This window comes from Bos grunniens, chromosome 4, assembly GCF_055505025.1.
Source record: "Bos grunniens cultivar Pamir isolate PY7600 chromosome 4, Bosgru_T2T1.0, whole genome shotgun sequence".
NCBI lineage: Eukaryota > Metazoa > Chordata > Mammalia > Artiodactyla > Bovidae > Bos > Bos grunniens.
Genome location: NC_141168.1, coordinates 13643566 through 13667516, shown reverse-complemented (window position 1 = coordinate 13667516; position 23951 = coordinate 13643566). Strand labels below are relative to the sequence as shown.

General features: G+C 41.7%; 1 protein-coding gene across 2 annotated transcripts; it reads left to right on the top strand.

Moving 5' to 3' along the window:
* The first annotated feature begins 2342 nt into the window (after positions 1 to 2342).
* LOC147373598 (prolactin-inducible protein homolog) lies at positions 2343 to 14441 on the top strand. 2 transcript variants are annotated; one of them, XM_086398332.1, is made up of 4 exons: positions 2343 to 4219; positions 5697 to 5805; positions 13756 to 13870; positions 14196 to 14441. In XM_086398332.1, the coding sequence occupies exons 1-4, from the start codon at positions 4125 to 4127 to the stop codon at positions 14312 to 14314; spliced, it is 438 nt and encodes a 145-aa protein (XP_086254458.1). In that variant the 5' UTR covers positions 2343 to 4124; the 3' UTR covers positions 14315 to 14441. The 2 variants fall into 2 exon arrangements, with proteins under 2 accessions (XP_086254458.1, XP_086254459.1); XM_086398333.1 differs by lacking the exon at positions 2343 to 4219 and adding an exon at positions 4871 to 5060.
* Positions 14442 to 23951: the final 9510 nt, after the last annotated feature.

The window sequence follows — 23951 nt, the reverse complement described above, 5'->3', positions numbered from 1 at the left end:
GGTGTGTGGGGGTGTGTGGGAGGGCATGTGTGGGAGTGGGTGTGTGGGGGTGGGTGGGTATTGCGATGTGTCTGGGGTGTGTGTGGGTGCATGGGGGGGGGTGTGTGTGGGTGTATGGATGTGTGTGGGTGTGTGTATGTCTGAGAGAGACAGAGAGAGGTTTTTTTTTTTTTTTTTTTTTTGAGGATTTGATTCAAATAATTGCAGAGACTGGCCAGTTTGAAATCTATGTGGCAGGTCAGCACACTGAAGACCCAGGAAAGAGCTGATGTCGCAGATAAGGTCTGCAGGCATTCCAGAGGTAAAATCTCCTCTTCCTTAGGTGGCCTTAGTCCTTTCTCTTGAGGCTTTCATCTGATTGGATGAGATCTGCCCACGTTATGGAGGATAATTAGCTTTACTTAATGTCAATATGTGAACCGTGAACTTCCTGATGTTCAAGCTGGTTTTAGAAAAGGCAGAGGAACCAGAGATCAAATTGCCAACACCCACTGGATCATGGAAAAAGCAAGAGAGTTCCAGAAAAACATCTATTTCTGCTTTATTGACTATGCCAAAGCCTTTGACTGTGTGGATCACAATAAACCGTGGGAAATTCTGAAAGAGATGGGAATACCAGACTACCTGACCTGCCTCTTGAGAAACCTATATGTAGGTCAGGCAGCAACAGTTAGAACTGGACATGGAACAACAGACTGGTTCCAAATAGGAAAAGGAGTGCATCAAGTCTGTATACTGTCACCCTGCTTATTTAACTTATATGCAGAGTAGATCATGAGAAATGCTGGGCTGGAAGAAGCACAAGCTGGAATCAAGATTGCCGGGAGAAATATCAATAACCTCAGATATGCAGATGACACCAGCCTTATGGCAGAAAGTGAAGAGGAACTAAAAAGCCTCTTGATGAAAGTGAAAGTGGAGAGTGAAAAAGTTGGCTTAAAGCTCAACATTTAGAAAATGAAGATCATGCCATCCGGTCCCATCACTTCGTGGAAAGTAGATGGGGAAACAGTGGAAACATTGGCTGACTATTTTTTGGGGCTCCAAAATCACTGCAGATGGTGACTGCAGCCATGAAATTAAAAGACACTTACTCCTTGGAAGAAAAGTTATGACCAACCTAGATAGCATATTAAAAAGCAGAGACATTACTTTGCCAACAAAGGTCCATTTAGTCAAGGCTATGGTTTTTCCTGTGGTCATGTATGGATGTGAGAGTTGGACTGCGAAGAAGGCTGAGCACCGAAGAATTGATGCTTTTGAACTGTGGTGTTGGGAAAGACTCTTGAGAGTCCCTTGGACTGCAAGGAGAGCCAACCAGTCCATTCTGAAGGAGATCAGTCCTGGGTGTTCTTTGGAAGGAATGATTCTAAAGCTGAAACTCCAGTAGTTTGGCCACCTCATACGAAGAGTTGACTCATTGGAAAAGACTCTGATGCTGGGAGGGATTGGGGGCAGGAGGAGAAGGGGATGACAGAGGATGAGATGGCTGGATGGCATCACTGACTCGATGGACGTGAGTCTGAATGAACTTCAGGAGTTGGTGATGGACAGGGAGGCTTGGTGTGCTGAGATTCATGGGGTCGCAAAGAGTTGGACACAACTGAGAGACTGAACTGAACTGAACTGAATGTCTATTGATTTAAAAATAGCTTCGCAGTAAGTCAGAGAAAGAGAAATATGTGATATCCCTTACACACAGAATCTAAAAAGAAATGATACAAATGAACTTACAAAACAGAAACAGACTCACATATTTAGAGAAGGAACTTATGGTTATGGGAGGAAGGGGGAAGAGATAGGGAGTATGGGATTAACATATACACATTGCTATATTTTAAATGGATAACCAACAGGGGCCTACTGTACAGCACGGGGAACTCTGCTCAGCGTTATGTGGCAGCCTGGATGCGAGGGGAGTTTAGGGGAGAATGGATACGTGTATATGTTGTCACTTGGCTGTGCACCTGAAATTATAACACTGTTAATCAGCTCTGCTGCTGCTGCTGCTGCTAAGTTGCTTCAGTCGTGTCCGACTCTGTGTGACCCCATAGACGGCATAATCAGCTCTACTCCAGTATAAAATTAAAAGTTTAAATAAAAATAAATAAAATAAAAACTAAATTTAGAAAATAAATAAGGCTTCACCATGACATCGAGACTTGTAGTTAACCCAAAACTAGATACTTTGGTCTAGCCAAATTAACATACAAAATAAACCATTAAATTAGCCATGGCCTGCACAATACATAAGATACATCATATGCACTGAAGGTTCTAAATATTGTCGTTTCCTATGGCAACCCACTCCAGTATTCTTGCCTGGAAAATTCCATGGACAGAGGAGCCTGGTGGGCTACTAGAGTCCCTGGGGTCCCAAAGAGTCAAACACGACTGAGCAGACACACACACATTCACACTGGCCAATGGGAGAACACAGAGTCAATAGATGCTCTTAACTCATCAGCTGTCCCTTTTGGAGAGCTGCTTTGTGGGAAATACGCTAGAGGCAGGTCCTCAACGATGAGACTATGCCTTCAAAGGGAGTTAAACCTCAGCAGGGAATTCTTCCTGGATTTCCGGTGGAAGAGAATGGACACTTTCCAGATTCTTTGGCCCAGATTCTTTTTTTATCTTAGCTAGCAGGTCCCTCTGATGAAATTTGTACAAGCAAGTAAGAGAAGGAGCAGGTGCAAAGAAAATTACATTGTTGAAGAATGTTGAAAGAATGCAGATGTACAAAAAGTTACAATGTTGAAGAAGGAGGGTCACCGTGACCAGGGTGGGGTGAAATGAAAGCATTGTTCTTGAGTACACAGAATGGAAACAAAGAAGAAAGCATGTGACCACAATAATAGCTGGAGTTACAAGTGAGGAGTGACATGAGTAATGTCAAGTTCAGAGGAATGAGTAGGGAAATGCAAGAGTACAATAAGCAGGCAGAGCAATCCACAAAGATATATTCAGAAACTGAGGCATACACCTGGACTTTAAATCTTAATTCTGGCTCTAGAGATATACACAGGCAACTCTCAGAACCCTGATTTTCACCTTCATGCCAGGGAAAGTCTTCCTATACTGCCATCTGTCATGCAAAGGATAGGAACAAATTCCACAATGTCATGACATCATAGGTAAAGGAATAGATTTAACTGAATGAAAACATCACAATGCCAGTGCCATCAAGAGCCAGTTTCCCTCTCATCCTAGGGAGAGAATCTCTCATTCCTGCCAGAGCAATCTCTGGACACTGTTTGGGTTCTGTTCTAATGGAAACAATCCTTTCCATTGTGGGTCTTCCTGTGTGCCTTGTGCTGTAATACAGCAGTAAAAAAGTGGCCACCTCAATGGTGAAATAAGCAGACTCTTCAGTGCTGAGATGTCTGATTTAGGGATGCCAGCTATGTACAGAAATTGTCTAGAGTTAAAATACTACCTGCGCTGGGGACTCTGGGGCAGCTGGGGATCTTGGGCATCTGTAGGACGTATCATTGACCCTGAAATTAAGAAGGACTCTATAATCACAAACATCTTCAAGTCACCCAGTGTTGTGACCTCAATTTTCCATCATCCAGAGCAGCCCATCTCTAGTTCCCCCCACCATATGATTTTTGGTGGCCCTTGGGGAGACCTTGATCACCTGAGTTTCTGAAGAAAGGATTTGAACATGTCCTGTTGAACTTAATAAGGGGATCAAGTAAATGTGCCCCAGACTGATATCTGAAATCTGCTCCCATAGCTGGATTCTCTGGCTCCAGAGACTATCAGAGCAGTGACTGAAGCTAAGACCATGTAGAGCAGGACAGACAGGCATGAAAGGATAACTAGGGAAAGTTTGGTATATCTTTTGAGGTCCTGGCCATTCTGAGAAACTCTAATAGAAAACGAGGAAGGGTAATCTAATTCCTCTCCCAGACTCTTAACACTCAAGCTGAATGTTGACTTTTTCCATAGAAAAACAAACTTCAGCTCAACAAGGAAAGATCATGAGTGGGGAGGATAAATGTATGATTGACAACATGGATCTGCTTGGCAGCTCTCCACTTCCTTGATCTGCGTATAAAGACTGTGCTGAGCACCTGGGATCCTACTTCTCTAGGACATCACATTCTTTCTCTTTCAGCATGTACTCTCTCCATCTCCTGCTCAGGGCCAGCCCTGTTGCCCTGCTTCTGATTCTTTGCCTGCAGCTGAGGACCACCAAAGCTCAGGAAGACACGTGAGCCAAGACTTTCTCCTCCTTATTAAAAACAAAAAAAATTGGGTGGGGAGGGGGCTCCTCCACTCCTACCCTAGAAATCTGCATAGCCGTTCCTGAAAACTTTTTCAACTTCCCAGAACTCTAGTCCCAGGAACTCTTGTGAACCCCACACCTAGCTCCATTTTCCCCCTCTTAGGGAGTGTCATCAATTTCCCTCACATTTCCACTGGGTGCTTCTAGGTTGCCCATGGAAATAAGGCTCCCAGTGTTCAAATAGGCTGTAAGTAACTGTGGTTGTTATTGTTTAGTTGCTAGGTTGTGTGTGTCTCTTTTGCGACCCCATAGACTGTAGCCCACCAGCCTCCTCTGTCCATGGGATTTCCCAGGCAAGAATACAGAAGTAGATTGCCACTTCCTTCTCCAGGGGATCTTCCCTACCCAGGCACTGAACCTGAGTCTCCTGCATGGGAGGTGATTTCTTTAACTCTGAGCCAAAGCTCTGATCCACATCCTGTCCATAAGTCAATACCTTTGTTCGAATTCTGCTCAGAAAACCCCACCTTCTCGTACCTTCCCTCCTAGAAGAGATGAAGCAGGTCAGAGAGTTCCAACAATAGCTTTAGGAAGCTTTGGGCAGGACTCAGGAAAGGATTAGAGGGTGTGGTCACAGATCCTTGGCCCTATGGTATGAGACTGCGCTGACCCAGCAACTTAGACATTCTCCCTATTCTCAAGACCAAAGATGAAGACAAGGACCACTTGCCCCCTCAAACCCTGATATCAGGAAGCGCAGGTTTAGAAGCTAGTTCACTGAGGGTCCACGTTTGACAGAAGCAAGAAACTGGGAAAGCAGAATGGAGTAAGTAGGAAATGGAGCTAGGGACTGGGGAGGAATAGAATCACTCAGCAAATCTTGGAAGTTTTCTCTACAGGAAGAGAGTTTGGAATGCTGGATTTCTGGGTTATGATTCTGGTGGTGATCTCTGTAGTGGGACCAGGTGTCCTACCCTGGGAAAAACCACTCAGGATTTTGAGAAGCTGGTATAATGTGGAGGCACCAAGAAACACTGGGTGAGGACAAGTTCAGATATAGATACCACTCTATTCAGCCCTGAGGCATGGCAAGTTGTTGAAATAAACTGTGCTAATTAAGGTGACCACCCAGCCCAGTTTGCTCAAGAATTTCTTGGTTTTAGCACTAGAAAGCCCCTCATCCCAGGCAGTTCCTTGCTTTGGGGCAAACTAAGATGACCAGTGGAAGGAAAGAAGATGCTCAGCTTTAAAACAAAGAATTCAAGTTGCTTTAGTAAGCACACCCAATCTGTACAAAACAACCCCAAATCAAAAGTTCTCAGGAGACTCAGATGCTGAGTGATTGATCCTGCTCTCATCATCTCCTTCATCTGTACCTTCTCTGTTCCCTTGGTCTTGCTGATCGCAAGCCCCGTCTCTCATGAATTGATTTCTGATCTCAGACCCACATCTCTCTTCCCAGAACCAGTCAACAGTTGATGACAATGGACCTGCAGATGCTGCAAATAGACACGAGTGAAGAGGCCACCGTGGTGCTTGAAGTTTCAACAAATCTGAGGGAATGCATGGTGGTAAGTAGAGGCCCACCTTGGGAAAAGTCTGATTCTTAATTACGACTAAGGCTATATCAAGCTCTGACTTCAATATTGCATAATGTAATTGATAACATAATGAACCCCCACCCTCCTGCTCCCAATGCTCATATAGATACTTGAGCCTCAGAATAATCATGGGGGCTCAGGGCAGATGACTACTGTCATTTTACAAATGAAGGGACCCCCCCCCCCCAATCCAGAAAGTGTGGGAGGGAGGAGAGAGAAGGCATGGCTAGTGGGAGAAGCACAGCTAAGAAGGAAGAGAGAAAAATGTGTGAGAACTGGGGGAGGATGGGTGAGAGTCCCTCCCCAGGTCCTGGGTATGGCCGTTTGAGATGAAGGACAGGAGCGTTGAGAGCCTCAGAAGGAAAACCCACAACCCCATCTGGGAGGTTGAGGCAAGTGGGGAAATGAGATGCGGGGCCAACAACAGTCAGGTTATGAACCCTCCTCCCCAGGAAGACCTGAGCAGAGTCTGCTTTCTGCTCACTCTTCTGCTCTTTGGCTTTGTCTGCTCTTTTGTCAGAAGTTGACTGTTGTTCCAACCTCTCCTCTCTGATAAGGAAAGCACACCCTTCTCCTCCCTTTCTCCCAGTTCAGCAGTGGTGAGAGGGCGGATCTAGACCAGAGGATCTCCAAGGATAACGTGCATTAGGCCTCCTCTTGTCTGACTGCTCTGGGTCCCGTGGAAAGGACCTGTGCAGGTTGAACCCATAGAACTTCCCCTCCCACCCCAGGAAGAGTGTGTCCTTCTCCACCTCACTGACAGTCTCCTCTGGTGTTGTCACGAAAGCACAATCCTCCCTTCCTAGGGGCTTCCTCAATGTTCAGTGGGTAAAGAATCCTCCTGTAATGCAGGAGACACAGGAGATGCGGGTTCCATCCCTGTGTTGGGAAGATCCCCCTGGAGGAGGAAACGGCAACCCACTCCAGTATTCTTGCCTGAAAAATTCCATAGACAGAGGAGCCTGGTAGGCTATAGTTCATGGGGTTGCAGAGAGTCGGACACAACCAAGTGACTGCACAAGTGCACTCCCTTGTTAGCTACCTCTGTTCAAGGGCCAAGATCCATGTATCTACCCTATCTCATTCCAGAAAGACATCTCTCAAGAAGCACAGGTACCTTCTGACAGCTTCGGAATTCAAATTAGATTTGAAAGTGTTAGTCTCTCAGTCGTGTCACTCCTTGCGACCCCAGGGACCATAGCCCACCAGACTCCTCTGTCCATGGGATTCTCCGGGCAAGAATGCTGGAGTGGGTTGCCATTCCCTTCTCCAAGGGATCTTTCTGATGCAGGGATCAAACATGGGTCTCCCACATTGCAGGCAGATTCTTTACCATCTGAGCCACCAGAGACTTTAAGGACAGGGACTAAATAGAAAACAAAATTGGGAGTGTGAGGGTTATTATTCATTAAACTGCATTCTAGAAATGGCCCCACACCTATAGGAGAAAGATTCCTGATCATTGAGCAAAGAGTAATACAGCTGTTTTATCTAATTTTTATGTTTACAATCCAATAATATGAACTATGTATAGTAATTAGAGGTGGGAGGGAGAGTGAGTCATAATTTTTCAATTTTGGGTTTGATTTATCAAAAGCACAGATGAAAAAAGAATGTGAAGATGGGCATAAAAGTTTTGTGATAATGGTAATTTCTAGTGGTGATAGATTATGAAAGTCCATTTCCAACCCTGAGAATGTAACAGGTGTAAAAACAATTGTGTTTAATCAACAATTTGACACCTGATATAATTTTTTGCTGCTGTGATTAATAAAACTGTTTTAAGAACAATGCTATTACAATAAAATAAAGTAAACTTTTTAAAACCTAACCAAGTACAAGTCCATGGAATGAATGATACTGCAAATTAGAAAGAATTTGTGTATAACTATAAAATAAATGTGAGCTTTCCAGGTGGTGCTAGCAACAAAGAACCTGCCTGCCAATGCAGGAGACATAAGAGATGAAAGTTCGATCCCTGGGTCAGGAAGATCCCCTGGAGAAGGAAATGGCGACCCACTCCAGCATTCTTGCCTGGAGAATCCCATGGACAGAGGAGCCTGGCGGGTTACAGTCCATGGGGTCACAAAATGTCAGACACAACTGAGCGACTTAGCATGCAAGCATGACATAAATGTATGAGTACACCTTCCTATTTTTAAAACTTTGGAAATAATATAATTTTATAGGTGTGATGTTTCTAGAACCTGATATTCATTTTCTACTAATTATAATGTTTATGTAACTAAATTCTTGATCAATGAGGTATTAAAGATCATAAAGGCAAGTATAGAATAGGTTGGGATTTCCCTGGGGGTCCAATGGCTAAAACTCTGTGCTTCCAAGGCAGGGGACCTGATCAGGGAACTAGATTCCACAGGCTGCAAACAATAGATTCCTTGTGCTGCACCTTAGATTTGATGTAGCCAAATAAATAAATAAATACAAATAAATATTTTTTAAATGGAATAGATTATATCCTCAAACATGTGTTTGAATATAAACACCATATAATAATGTAATGTTGAAGAAAACATAGGGTTAACCAAGTGCTTAAACATTTGTGGTCTGGACCATTTTGCTGGTCTTGGAACTCTTACCAGAAAATTGCTCTAAATTTGTAAATAAAATGCACTGATTACAAAGGAAAACAGACATAATAAAGAAAAATGATAAAATTATTTAAAAAGTAAACTTGTGATATAGCTATATATGTGTGTTTCTTTATGGGCACACTAGCTGAAAGGCAATATACTTAAATATAAACAAGTTACATTTTATTTTCTAGAGATTATATTATATGGTGGCTGTCATCGTGAAGCTTGCGTAACAACCTTAAACTATACACTACATTTGGCAACAAATCACAGCTTGTTTTGCTGGACATCCAAGGGACTAGGAATTTTTTGTTTTGATTATTCAAGTAGTGAAAATCCTGATTCATAAAGACTGTTGTTGCTCACTTCATAAGTCATGTCCGACTCTTTGCGACCACATGAACTGCAGCATGCCAGCCTTCCCTGTCCTTCACTATCTCCCAGAGTTTACTCAGACTCACATCCATTGAGCTGGTGATGATATCTAAAGGTCTCATCCTATGCCTCCACCTTCTCCTCCTGCCATTGATCTTTCCTGAATCAGGGTCATTTCCATTGAGTCAGTTCTTCGCATCAGGTGGCCAAAGTACAGGAGCTTCAGCTTCACCATCAGTCCTTTCAACGAATATTCAGGGTTGACTTCCTTTAGGACTGACTGGTCCAACTCTCACATCCATACATGACTACTGGAAAAACAACAGCTTTAACTATACGGACGTTGGTTGGCAAAGTGATGTCTCTGCTTTTTAATAATTTGTTTAGGTTTGTCATAGCTTTTCTTTCAAGGAGCAAGCATCTTTTAATTTCATGGCTGCAGTGATTTTACAGCCCAAGAAAGTAAAATTTGTCACCGTTTGCACTTTTTCCTCTTCTTTTTGAATGAAGTGACAGGACTGGATGACATTTTGTTGTCGTGTTGTTGGTCACTCAGTCATGTCCAAGTCTTTGTGTCCCCATGGACTGCAGCTTGCTAGGCCTCCCTTGTCCTTCACCATTTCCCAGAGTTTGTTCAAATTCATGTCCACTGAATTGGTGATGCCATCCAACCATCTCATCCTCTGTTGTCCCCTTCTTCTCCTGTTTCAATTTTTCCCAGCATCAGCTTCTTTTCTAATGAGTCAGATCTTCACATCAGGTGGCCAAAGTATTAGAGCTTCAGCTTCAGCATCAGTCCTTCCAATGAATATTCAGGATTGATTTCCTTTAGGATTGACTGGTTTGATCTCCTTGCAGTCCAAGGGACTCTCAAGAGTATTCTCCAACACTCCAGTTTAAAAGCATCAATTCTTCAGTGCTCAGCCTTGTTTATGGTCCAACTCTTACATCCATACATAACTACTGGAAAAATCATAGCTTTGACTATATGGACCTTTATCATCAAAGTAATGTCTCTGCTTTTCAATATGCTGTCTAGGTTTGTCATAGCTTTCCTTCCAAGGAGCAAGCATCTTTTAATTTCATGACTGCAGTCACCATCTGCAATGATTCTGGAACCCCAGACAATAAAGTCTTTCACTGTTTCCATTGTTTCCCAGCCCGGCATTTCGCATGATGTAGATAAATATGTTAAATAAGCAGAGTGGTAATATAAAGCCTTAACGTACTCCTCTCCCAATTTTGAACAAGTTTGTTGTTCCATGTTCAGTTCTAACTGTTGCTTCTTGTCTCTCAGGAGACAGGTAAAATGATCTGGTATTTCCATCTCTGAGAATTTTCCACAGTTGTTTTGATCCACAGTCAAAGGCTTTTGTGTAGTCAATGAAGCAGAAGTAGACGTTTTCCTGGAATTCCCTTGCTTTTCTATGATACAACAAATGGTAGCAATTTGATGTCTGGCTCTTCTGCCTTTTCTAAACAAAGCTTGTACATATGGAATTTCTCAGTTCACATACTACTGAAGCCCAGCTTGAAGGATTTTGCATATTACTTTGCTAGCATATGAAATGACTGCAATTGTACTGTAGTTTGAACATTCTTTTGAATTGCCCATTTTTAGGATTGGAATGAAAACTCTTTTCCAGTCCTGTGGCCACTGTAGAGTTTTCCAAAGTTGCTGACATAATGAGTGCAGCACTTGAACAGCATCGTCTTTTAGGATTTTAAATGGATCTGCTGGAATTCCATCACTTCCACTAGCTTTGTTCACTCTAATAATTCCTAAGGCCTGCTTGACTTCACCCTCCAGGATAGGTGAAGTCTCTAGGTGAGTGACCATGCTATCATGGTTATCAAGTTATTAAGACCTTTTTGTACAGTTCTTCTCTGTATTCTTGCCACCTCTTATTAATCTCTTCTGCTTCTGTTAGTTCTTACTATTTCTGTCCTTTATCATGTCCATCCTTGCATGAAATACTCCCTTGATATGTCCAATTTCTTGATGAGATCTTGTGTCTTTCCTAATCTGTTGTTTTCCTCTATTTCTTTACATTGTTCACTTAAGAAGCCCTTCTTATTGTTCCTTGTTATTCTCTGGAACTCTGCATTCAGTTGGGCATATCTTTCTCTTTCTCCTTTGCCTTTTGCTTCTCTTATTTTCTTAGCTATTTGTAAAGCGTCCTCAGACAGCCATGATACATTCTTGCATTTCTTTTGCTTATGGATGGTTTTCGTCATCACCTCCTGTAAAATGTTATGAACCTCTGTCCATAGTTTTTCAGGCACTCTGCTATCATATTTAATCCCATAAATCTATTCATCACCTCCACTGTATAATCATAAGGGGTTTCATTTAGGTCATACCTGAATTGTCTCTTGTTTCTCCCTACTTTCTTCAATTCAAGCCTGAATTTTGCAACAGGGAGCTCATGATCTGAGCTATAGTCAGCTCTAGGTCTTGTTTTTGCTAACTATATAGAGCTTCTCCATCTTCAGCTGCAAAGCTTATAATCAATCTGATTTCAGTATTGACCATCTGATGATGTCCATGTGTAGAGTTGTCTCTTGTGTTGTTGGAAAAGGGTGTTTGTTATGACCAGTGTATTCTATCTTTGCCCTGCTTCATTTTGTACTCCAAGGCCAAGCTTGCCTATTACTCCAGATAACCCTTGACTTTCTACTCTTGCATTCCAATCCCCTATTATGAAAAGTACATAACTTTTGGTGTTAGGTCTAGAAAGTCTTGTAGGTCTTCATACTTCAGCTTCTTTGGCTTTAGTGGCTACGACATAGACTTGAATTACTGTGATGTTGAATAATTTGCCTTGAAAATGAAGTGAGATCATTCTTTGTTTTTGAGATTGCACCCAGCACTGAATTTCAGACTCTTTTGTTGCCTCTGAGGTCTATTCCATTTCTTCTAAGGTATTCTTGCCCATAGTAGTAGATATAATGGTCATCTGAATTAAATTCACTCATTCCTATCTATCTTAGTTCACTGATTTCTAAGATGTCAAAGTTCACTCAGGCCATCTCCTGCTTGATCATGTCTAATTTGCCTTGATTCATGAACCTAACATTCCAGGTTCCTATGCAGTGAAGTTCTTGAGAGCATCAGATTTACTTTCACCACCAGACACGTCTACAACTGAGTGTCATTTCTTCTTTGGTCCAGCCTCTTCATTCTTTCTGGAGCTATTTCTCTGCTCTTCCCCAGTAGCATATTGGACATCATCCGACCTTGGGGGCTCAACTTCTGGTGCCATATCATTTTGCCTTTTCACAATATTCATGGGGTTCTCAAAGCAAGTATACTGGAGTGGATTGCCATTCCCTTCTCCAGTGGACCACGTTTTGTCAGAACTCTGCACTATGACCCATCCATTTTGGGTGGCCCTGTACAGTGTGGTTCATAGCTTCATTGAGTTACACAAGACTCTTTGCCGTGACAATGCTGTGATCTGTGAAGGGGGATAGATGAAGATATATTGTTGTAAATGTAATAAAAACTAAACAAGGTGAGGGTAGATTTCTCTATAGAAACACCAGGATGTCCAAGTATTCTGAGTAAAATTCCAAGGGGGAGAACATTTGAATTCACTGTTAGGGGCTGACAGGCCATTCAGCACAGAGCTGCCAGTTACCTGGAGAAGTTGCAGGAAATGCGCTGATGGCCCCAGCCGTGACCATGCATGTCAGTCTGATAGAGCACAAAGGTAGTGATGAGAAACAATATTTCAAGACCTCTAATATTATAATGTAGTACAAACATATCTATGTCTCTCTTCTTGATAAGATCACGCATACTGCTAATACCACCATGGATTACTGATGACCTTTGTAACAGAAGTGCTGTTTCAATGAGAGTCTAGTAAAAATAAAGATAAAACTTCTTTCCACCTGAATACACAGACTCACTGAATACTATCTGCAGACCTTTCTGGGTTTATGGACCCCAGAATAAAACTCCCGTGCTGAACACTAACTAGACAGAAGGTTCTTGACTCCACTGAAACTTATATATGCTGTACTCTGGGATCTTCATTCTTTTAGCTTCTTCTTAATTTTGGCTGTGCTGGGTCTTCCTTGTGTGGCTTTTCTCTAGTTGGCAGTGAGCAGGGGCTCACTGTTGCAGGGAAAGGGCTTCTTGTTGCAGTGAATTCTCTTGTTGGGGAGAATGGGCTGTAGAGCCGCAGGCTCAATAGCTGTGCTGCATGGGCTTAGTTTGCCCTGTGGGATGTGGGATCTTCCTGGCCCAGAGTCAGAACCCATGTATTCTGCATTAGCAGGCGAATTCTTTACCAATGAGCCAGCAAGGAAGCCCGTATACTCCGGGATCTTAAGTTGTAAAGTGCTCTTGATTTGAAAAAGAAAAGGAAAACTAACTTCAAGATCTCAATCTCATTTGGAACCCATTGGTAGCAGCCAGGGTTGGTGAGTAAAACTGCTTTTGCCTCACAACTGAGGAAAACAAGAGTGAGACACAGCACCCTAATTATGAAAGGTCACTAATTACCAAAAGTCACAGAGTTTTAGAGGAACACAGCTGGGGCTCAGCCACAATCTGGCAACAGGGCCTGGCATTGACTTCCACACACAAGCAGCCAGGCTGTGGTCACAGCCCAATTCCGGACAGCCTTGACTAGGGAAGCAAGGCAAGCCTGCTCCCCAGATGACCAAATGCCCCAAGATGACTGATCCCAGCCCTGTGGACTCACTTACCTCTTTCCTCCCAAGCCCTAGACCCACGCTGCTAAAGCAGGAACTTGAGGACATGAGGACAGAAGACCTTCTGACCTAGACGACGCCGTATGGTTCACTCCTCCTGCCTCTGACCCACACCCACCCCTGCTTTTCAGTCACCAAGTAGATCTTCCTCCTCCCCTTCCACCCTTTCTTGTCTTTCACTTTTCCATCCTCAAGCTAACACTGGGTCCTCTCTCCCCAGGTTAAAGCTTATCTTCTAAGCAACATTCCGATTGAAGGCAATTTTAATTATAAATTCACCTCCTGCCTCTGTAACAATTACCCAAGGAGATTCTTCTGGGATTTGCAAACCAACAGTAAGTACAGGAGATGACCAAGGGAAGAACTATCCTCCAGGGACGGAAAAAAACACAAGAGAAGCATGGCTCCAGACCTGGATCAGAACCTCCATGAGGAAGGGCAGAGAGGAAGGGAGGGAAGAAGAGGAGGAGAGAATGTGGGGACTCTGCCCAATTTGAAAGGTGAAAGGTTTGGGAGAAAAGTTAATAAGGGACCTATATTTGTAAATGATATGCAGAAACTGAATCCCAGTGGGGAAATTCCTGGGGATGGCAGAAAAGTCAAGGCATTGGGGTTGGAGTGCTATCAGAGATGACCTTTGTCCTGCCTTGTCTCTTTCAGGTACTGTAAGAATAACAGCAGTGGTTGATGTTATTCGTGAACTAGGTATCTGCCCGGATGACTGGGCAGTGATACCTATTAAAGCAAATCGCTTTTCTATCACTAAAAGCCTACCATAGTCTGATCTAAATGGAAGCCTTTGTCTCTGCACATCCCAACCCTGCCAGCAGGGGATTTCCTCCAAGGAAAGCTGGTTGGGGTCAACTAGCTAACTTTAGTCTTGAAAATAAACTTCTCACAAGCTTCTCTGACTTCTGCTGTGTCTTTCCTACAAAATCTACCCCAAAGGAATCTCAGAACAGCTAGAATTTTTAGGGTTTTGCTCTTTCAAAAGACCTTTACTGAGGAGAGTTTTTGGGCTTTCCCTGTCCATGAAATACTCTGGCCACCTGATTCAAAGAGCTGACTCATTGGAAAAGACCCTGATGCTGGGAAAGACTGAAGGCAGGAGAAGGGAATGACAGAGGATGAGATGGTTGGATGACATCACCAACTCAATGGAAATGAGTTTGAATAAACTTTGGGAGTTGGTGATGGGGTTGCAAAGAGTTGGACACGACTGAGCGACTGAACTGAACTGAACTGAACTGTCCATGAAAGAGAAGATGAAAGAGAGAGGGGCCATTCTCATAGAAAGGGAAAGTGGTGGCCCTAAAACTCATAGCAAGTGATGGGCAGAATATGGACAGGAACCTCAAGACCCCCTGTTCCCTGGCCCTCCTACATCCTACTGCTCCACACACCCTCCTCCCCCCAAGAACTGCTTCAGATCCCAGGAGATGGGAGTCACCTTGCCTCTAGCGGAGTCAGGGGCAGAATCTATGGACCCCGGGATAAACAATAGCATTCTGTTCTAGTCAGTTGCTTCTTTTCAGACAGTGAAAGATGGTGGACTAAAGCATGTCTACTAGACACTGGGCTGCACAAGAAGCATAATATGCTGAAAGGCAGAGGGCACCCTGAGGGGCTCCACCGAAGAGGGTGAGTGAGTCCTTCCTGAGAGAAGGGGAATATGAGCCTTCTCTCATATTGTGTCTCGAATATGTGTCGGGGCACACAGTGGGCAGAGGACATTGTGGCCGATGGAATAGCAGGTGCCAAGAGGCCAGAGCATGAAACAGCAGCAAGATCAGGGCCAGTAATCACTTTAACATCAGGCAGGATTAAGAGCAAGTCAGGAAGGCTAGAAAGGGGGCCAACAAGGAGACAGGAACAAAATCGCTGCATCTGGACAAGAAGGCAGGACCATAAGTGAGTATCAGAATCCAGGGCAAGAAAACACAATTATTGGGAAAGATCACTTGATATACGAATTAGAATAGTACAGTGATTTCATGCTTAAGATGTATCAAAAAAGCACTGAAGATTTTTATTTACGTGCTTTACCACATGCCTTATTAAAAAATAACCTCAAGCTACATGCACATGTATACACACACATACACCCACACACATACATAGGAGTATTATTCTGTCACGGGGAAGAATGAAATCCTGCCATTTGCAACAACATGGGTGAAACTTGAGGACATTATGCTAAGTGAAATAAGCCACACAAAGAAAGAAAAATACTGTATATCACTCATATGCAAAATCTAAAAATGCTGAACTCAGGAAGTTGGGACAGAAAGCAAAGTAAGATGATCCTGGACTCGCCTCCTCCCGGGGACACACCAAATGACAGCTACATATACAGAAGCCCTCTCTGAGAATGACCTGGAGACTAGCAGAAAAGGTTTTCCACAGCTAAAGATAGGAAGGAAAAGCCACATGGAGAAGGATAGGAGGAACAGAAGTGCAGTCTGGTTGGGACCAGTCCTGGACGTCTAACCCATCGGTGGGAAGGATATCACAGCCTGGGAGTCTTACCTGAGGGCTCTGAACACACCAAGGCCCCCCAGCCCAGGAGACCTGCACCAGGAAGGCCAGCTCCCATACGATCTGGCTTTGAAAGCCAGGGAGCTTGACACCCGGGAAAGCCAGAGGGCTGTGGGAATCTGAGACACTACTCTTCAAGAAAACTCACCAAAATTCATTCCCTTGGAGTGTCAGCACCAAGCCAGATGTTTCAAAATCTCTTACCTTGAGGAGACTCGTTGACTAATTTTCAGGTGCCAGAGCAGCAGGGATCATGGAACTTCCAGGGGTATAGAGAGGCTGGCAGGTGCCACTTTGATGGCAGTTTTCTTATAGCTCACCGTCTACTTAGCTGGTCCAGCACTAATGGGCACGACTTCTGACTCTTGCCATTTAACTTACTCGCACTGCTTGTCCCACCCCGGGTTCACCTGTGGACCCAACACATCTGGCAATCTTCCAAAGCAGCACCCCAACCTTGCCAGCCCCAACAGACATCCTCAGCCAGCAGCGAAGCCCCACCAAACCTGACAGCCATTCAGGAGCTACACCAGAGCCCCTCCAAAGCAACCTGCCACCCTCCCAGTTCCAGCAGACACCATCAGCCAGCACTGGAGGCCCTCCAGAGTAGACCACTACTCCCCCCATACCTAGTGACTGGGCTAAGTTGGCACCAGACTCCCTCCAATGTGGCCTCACACTCCACTAGTCCCAGCAGGCATTTCTGACCAACACCAGAGTCCCTCCAAAGCAGGCCACTGTTTCATCTTATCCGGTGGATACCCTCAGTTAGCAAAACAGAGCCCCTTCAAAGCAGACCCCTGGCAGCACCATCTGAAAGCAGCTTCGATCCCAGGGGCCGGCTGCACACAGCACAGCACCAACAAAAACTGGTGCCAAGCCTTAGAGGCCGCCGCAACACGGCCAGTCCTTCACACTAGCACATCTTCGGTAAGCATGGCCCAGCCACAACATGAAGACAGGCAGTAGATCTAAATCATACCAAGCATCTTCTCTGATTAGAGACACAAAGAATTCGAAAAAGAAGAACAAAGAAATCCCAGAGTCAGCAGAAGAAAGGAAATAATAAAGATCAGAAAGAAAATATATAAAACAGAGGTTTCAAAAACAATAGGAGAAGAATCGAACACCACGATCAAGTTGGATTTATTCCAAGTTTACAAGGATGATTCAACATTTGCAAATCAATTAATGGGATACACTATGTTAACCTATATTACTGAAAGGAAGGAAAAATCACATAATCACCTCAATAGACACAAAAAAAGTGTTCAGCAATATTCAACATATATTCATGGTTAAAATTAAAAAAAAGCCTTATCAAAGTGGGTATGAAGAGAACATATCTCAACATAATGAAGGCCATTTATAACAAACCCATACCCAACATCATACAAAATAGTGAAAAGCTGAAAGACTTTTCTCTAAAAACAAGAACAAGACAAGGATGTCCACCTCTCCACTTTTATTTAACATGATATTGGAAATCCTAACCACAGCATTCAGACAAGAAAAATAAGAGGCATCCAAATTGAAAATGAAGAAGTAAAACGGTTAGTGTTTACAGACTTGATACTACATGTAAACACCCAAAAATCTACTAAAACTAATACATGAATTCAGCAAAGTTACAGTGTGTAAAATTAATATTCAGAAATCTATAGTGTTTCTATACACTAACAATGATCTGTTAGAAAGAAACTTTTAAAATAATCCCATTGACAATTGCGTCTAAAGAGAATAAAATACCTAGGAATAAACTTAACCAGGGAGGTGAAAGATCCATAAAACAGTGATGAAAGTAACCGAAGATGACACAAATAAAAGATATACTTGTCTTATAAACTGGAAGAATTACTACTACTAAAATGTTGATATGACCCAAAACAATCCAGAGATTAAATGCAGTCCCTATCAACATACCAGGGCACTTTTCATGAAACTAGAAAAAAATAATCTTAAAATTTGTATGGAACCGCAAAAGATCCCAAATAGCCAAAGTCATCTTGAGAAAGAAGAACAAAACTGAAGATATCATGATCACTGATTACAAGCTGCACTCCTGATAAAAAGGAAACAAAAGACACACAGATCAAGGGAAGAGATTAGAGAACCTATAAATAAAACCACTCTTCTGTAGTCAGTTAATCTACAACAAAGGAGGCAAAAATATAAAATGGAGTGGACAGCTTCCTCCATAAATATTTCTGGGAAAACGGGACAGCTACTTGCAAAAGAATCAGACTAGACCATTTTCTTATATATGAAATAAACTCAAAATGGCTTAAGGACCTAATGTAAGACCTGAAACCATAAAACTCCCAGAAGAAAACATAAGCACAATGGTCTTTGACATCCGTCTTGTTTTTTTTTTTTTTTTTTTTTGAAGTGTTTGCTCAGGCAAGAGATATAAAAGCAAAAATAAACAAATAGGATTACCTCAAACTAAAAACGTCTTACACAACAAAGGAAACCACAACAGAATGAAAAGGCAAACTACTGAATGAAAGAAGATATTTCCACATGGTATTTCCAATGGGGTCAATATTCCAACCAAATTTTGTAGAAAAAACATATAATTCAGTATAAAAGGATCTAATTTGAAAAACAGCCACAGTACCTGCATAGACATTTCTCCCAAGAAGACATGGAAACACCTACCATGAAAAGATTCTCAACAGCACTAATTTCCTGGGAAATGCAAATTTAAAACACAGTAAGATATCACCTCGTATCTGTCAGAATGATCATCATCAAAAAAACAACAAATATTATGTGTTGGAAAGGGTATGGAGAAAAGTTAACAGTCAAGCACTATTGGTAAAAATGTAGACTGGTGCACCGAATGGCACCAACCTACATTTAAATCTACCAATCTATACCAATCTCACTGGTGCAACCAAAATGGAAGACAGTATGCAGGTACCTCAAAAAAATTAATATAACAAACCATCATATGATTCAGCAAGTCCATTTTCAGATAACTACCCAGAGAAAGTAAAAACACTAATTTGAAAATATGCATGCAGCCCTATGTCCATTGGGCATGCTAAGTCTCTTCAGTCATGGCTGATTCTTTGTGATCCTATGGACTGTAGCCCGCCAGGCTCCTCCGTCCATGGAATTCTCTAGGCAAGAATACTGGAGTGAATTGTCATGCCCTCCTCCAGGGGATCTTCCCGATCCAGGGATCAAACCCATATGTCCTGCTTTGGCAGGCGGGTTCTTTACCACTAGAGCCACCTGGGAAGCAAAATGTCCATTGTGGCATTTATAATAGCCAAGATATAGAAGCAACCTTGTTACTGTCGTTCATTTGCTAGGCCATGTCCACCTCTGCAACCCCATGGACTGCAGCACACCAGGCTTCCCTGTCCTTCACCATTTCTCAGAGTTTGCTCAAACTCATGTCCTTTGAGTCTGTGATACCATTCAACCATCTCATCCCCTATTGCTTACTTCTCCTCCTGCCCTAAATCTTTCCAGTATCAGGGTCTTTTCCAGTGGGTCAGCTCTTCACATTAGGTGGCCAAAATTTTGGAGCTTCAGCTTTAGCATCAGTCCTTCCAGTGAATATTCAGGGTTGATTTCCTTTAGGATTAACTGGTTTGATCTTGCTGTCCAAGGGTCTCTCCAGAACCACAATTCAAAGGTATCAATTTTTTTCGTCCTCAGTCTTCTTTATGGTCCAGCTCTCACGTCAAAACGTGACTACTGGCAAAACCAATGTTTTGATTCTACGGATAGTTACAGTAACTAGATAACTTTGGAATCAATCCTCACTAGGTAAGACTAAAGACTGAATATAATATTTCTTAATATTTATTGATTTATATGGTTGAACCAGGTCTTATTTGAAGCACATGGGATCTTCAGTCTTCATTGAAGCACGTGAGAACTTTAGTTGTGGCATGAAAACTCCTACTTTTGGCATGTGGGAACCGATTCCCCAGGCAGGGATCAAATCCAGGGCCCCTGCATGGGGATCACATAAACACAGAACCACCAGGGAAGTCTCAGCACTGAATATTCTTGAGAGAAGAAATTTAGGTAACTTATCCCCTGGCTAGAGCATAACTGGCTTTCAATGAATGACAATTTAAGCAACAAAAAAAAGTAAATGAATAAATGAGTAAATATATTAATGAATTAAGAAGTGGACAGAGTTTTGAGAGAAGATCTACACATGAATCAGTAAGAAGAGGCATTAGATACAGTTTTCAAGACCACATTTATGTATCTAGTGAGATATATCTATTGAGATTACCTTAGCACAGATGTCAGGCTTTTTAGATATTTAAGTTTCTAGACTTAAATATCGGAGAAGGCAATGGCACCCCACTCCAGTACTCTTGCCTGGAAAATCCCATGGATGGAGGAGCCTGGAAGGCTGCTGTCCATGGGGTCGCTGAGGGTCGGACACGACAGAGCGACTTCACTTTCATTTTTCACTTTCATGCATTGGAGAAGGAAATAGAAACCCACTCCAGTATTTTTGCCTGGAGAATCCCAGGGACAGAGGAGCCTGGTGGGTGCCATCTATAGGGTTGCACAGAGTCGGACACAACTGAAGTGACTTAGCAGCAGCAGACTTAAATATTGTTTAATTTTTTTATTGCTGACCTAAGAAATTCTCACAAATGCAGTGACTTTAAATAACACAATATACTATCTTATAGTTAGACTGAACACATCTTACTGCACTAAAATCAAGGCATCAGGAGGATGGTGTTCCTGTTAGAGGACCTAGAGAAAAATCGTTCCCTAACTCATTTTAATTGTCAGAATTTACATAGCTGCCTACATCTCAGAACAACATCTAACCACAAAGACAAAAATTAGAACTTGAAGCAAAGCATTGAACTGCTCTACATAGCACTGAACTGGACCATAAAGAAAGCTGAGTGCCGAAGAATTGATGCTTTTGAACTGTGATGTTGGAAAAGACTCTTGAGAGTCCCTTTGACTGAAAGGAGATCAAACCAGTCCATCCTAAAGGAAATCAGCCCTGAATATTCATTGGAAAGACTGATGCTGAAGCTGAAACTTCAATACTTTGGCTACCTGATGTAAAGAACTGACTCATTGGAAAAGACCTTGATGCTGGGAAAGACTGAAGGCAGGAGGAAAAGGGGATGACAGAGGATGAGATGGTTGGATGGCATCACTGACTCGATAGACATGAGTCTGAACAAGCTTCAGGAGTTGATGATGGATAGGGAAGCCAGGCGGGCTGCAGTCCATGGGGATGCAAAGAGTTGGACACAACTGAGCAACTGAATTGAACTGAACTAATCTCCCCTTACCCTCCCTCACCACAGCCAAAACTAGTTCTCAGCTTTTAAGGGCTCATGTACATAAATGGGGCCCACAGAGGTAATCCAGAATAATCTCCCCACCCCAAGTTTGAATATCTTAATTGCATCTGAAAAGTCCCTTTTTCCACATATAGTAACAGTCACAGTTTCCTTGGATTAGCGTCTGGATATCTTTTTAAATAACTTTTTAAAAAACTTTTAAAGTCTTTGTTGAATTTGTTACAGCATTGCTTCTGTGGTTTATGTTCTGATTTTTTGGCTGGGAGGCATATGGAATCTTAGTTCCCCAGCTAAGGATCAAAGCAGGACCCACTGCATTGGGATGAAAAATCGTAACCACGGGACAACCAGGAAGACACTGGATGTGCTCTAGGAGCCATTTTTCTGCCTCTCAGAGACAGGTAGTGAAGAGTGCCACAGAAGTGAAGTTAGAACCATATGACTTGTCCCAAAGAATCTCTATACTTTTTTATCACTGTAGCTTCTATTCCCATGCAAATCAACTGTTTCATCATACGTGATAGGATTATTAGCACTTTTACATGAACTATCGTTGACCTCTCTTTGCCCTTGACCTCTGTCATTGTATACATAACTCTATTTTTGCTTTAATTATTAGAAACTTTGCCCTTGTTTTAGAAATCTAGATTGAGAAATGCATGTCTCTGAGTTTCCCCCACAGTGTGCTTCCCTGCCATAGGAGATCTGCTGATTGACATGAGTTTGCTTTGTGTAGCTTACTTTGCCACTAACAGATTCATAATATGTAAATGACTTCAAAAGCTTTGGCACATTCACTTTTATTTTGTTCCAGATTGGAGGCTATGTCTGTCTTTTAAAAACAAAGACAAAGGAGGAAATTGACTGTTCTTCCAGTTGACCAAAATAAACAATGAAATTTACATTCCGAATCATGGATGCCAGCTCAATAGGTTTTCATACTTTGAGAAAAAAGTCAAGGCCCTTAAAATGTTCCTAAACGTAATATATACTGAATAAACGTTTTGGTTTAATTATATGAATTAAGATGTACAGATGGATACCCAGTGGATAACTGAATTTTTTAAAAAATGATAGTTCTGCTTCCAAATTGTAATAGCTGGTTTTGGCCTATGTTTTCATTTTGCTTCCTAAACCTTCTAGCCAGAAATTCTCCACTTCAGGAGAAAGTTTATTGAGTAGATGCAATAGGAATAATTTATGAAGGAAATTTGATTTTTGAGAGTCATTCTTTTGGCAAAATGCACTTACCCATTTTGGAATAACAACATGTAATAGCATTTGGAGGTGGGGAGGCCTATAGAGAACAAGTAACTGAGTAGTCTGGGAAGAACAAAAGCCAATGTTAAAATGTAAAAAAAAAAAAAGAAAGAAAGAAAGAAAATAAGTAAAATCTTAAATATGAGAAAGAATCTTTTTCTAAATCCAAGAGATAAAACTAGTAGGAATCCAGAAAGGAATATTGGAGGAACTAATGACAATAAATAGGATAAAAATCAGTTCATAAGATGGTTATGATGACTTAATTTCAGGGTTAATGGTCAAAGAAGAGAAAAATAGGTTCATGGGAATCATCTGGAAGTATTTGTAAGGAATTAATTACTGTGACCATCAGACATTGTGAGGTGAAGGATTTAAGGTATAAATGACTCCTACTGTTCAAGTTATATTCTTTTGTACTTTGAATCTATGTCAAAATAAAGTGACTCCTCAAAATAGAGCCAGTAAAAATTCTAGAAATGAAAATGACAATAAATAAAATTAAAAAATCCAATGAACAGTTTCAATAGCAACTTAGACATAGGTAAGGGGAGATTTGTGAAACTGAAATAAATTGGAAAAAATTACAGTGAATTAGAGAAAAGAAAGCTGGATAACACACACAAAAAAAAGACAATAAAAGGCAAATGGGATATGATGAAGAAGAAAAGGATAAGTGGCTCAGAAGGAGAGTGACAATGAATAGGAAAGAAGTAATATTTGAATATATAATGGCTTAGAATGTTCCAAAACTGACAAAAGACATCAAATCTCAAATACAGAAAACTAGAACTTTAGCCAGGATAAATGCAAAGAAAATCACATTTAGTTCATTATAGGGTGGGCCTACTGAGAACCAGAGATAAAGAGAACATTTAAAGTGAAGTCAAAGGGAAAAAAAGGCATTTAAACTTCAAATGCCTAACAATAAGAATAATAGCTGACTTTAAAACAGAAACAGTGGAAGCCAGGAAAACGTGGTACAATATCTTAAAAATTCTAAAAGATAAACTGCCAATCCAGAATTTTATTTTAGTAAAACCATAAGTGAAGTATATTTAAATATAAAGAGTTTTTAAGGAAAACTTGTATTCAAATTATTTACTTCAACTGATACAATGTTTTAACTCATTGGTTTTCAGATTTTTCTTTTTTTTTGTCTGATATATTTAAATGATATATAAGTGCTTAAAACTTTAAAATCTTACAAAGTTTCTTAAAGTACATTGTAAAGAAAAAAGGTAATAACCTTATTTGAACCAACAAAAATAGTTATATATATATATATATAAACTTGAAA

Bases quoted from the DNA above. Each gene is read 5' to 3' on its own strand.
- LOC147373598 (XM_086398332.1), top strand. From the start codon at position 4,125: ATGTACTCTCTCCATCTCCTGCTCAGGGCCAGCCCTGTTGCCCTGCTT. The intron at 5,806-13,755 runs GTAAGTAGAGGC...CTCTCTCCCCAG, and splicing joins ATCTGAGGGAATGCATGGTG to GTTAAAGCTTATCTTCTAAG. The intron at 13,871-14,195 runs GTAAGTACAGGA...TGTCTCTTTCAG, and splicing joins CTGGGATTTGCAAACCAACA to GTACTGTAAGAATAACAGCA.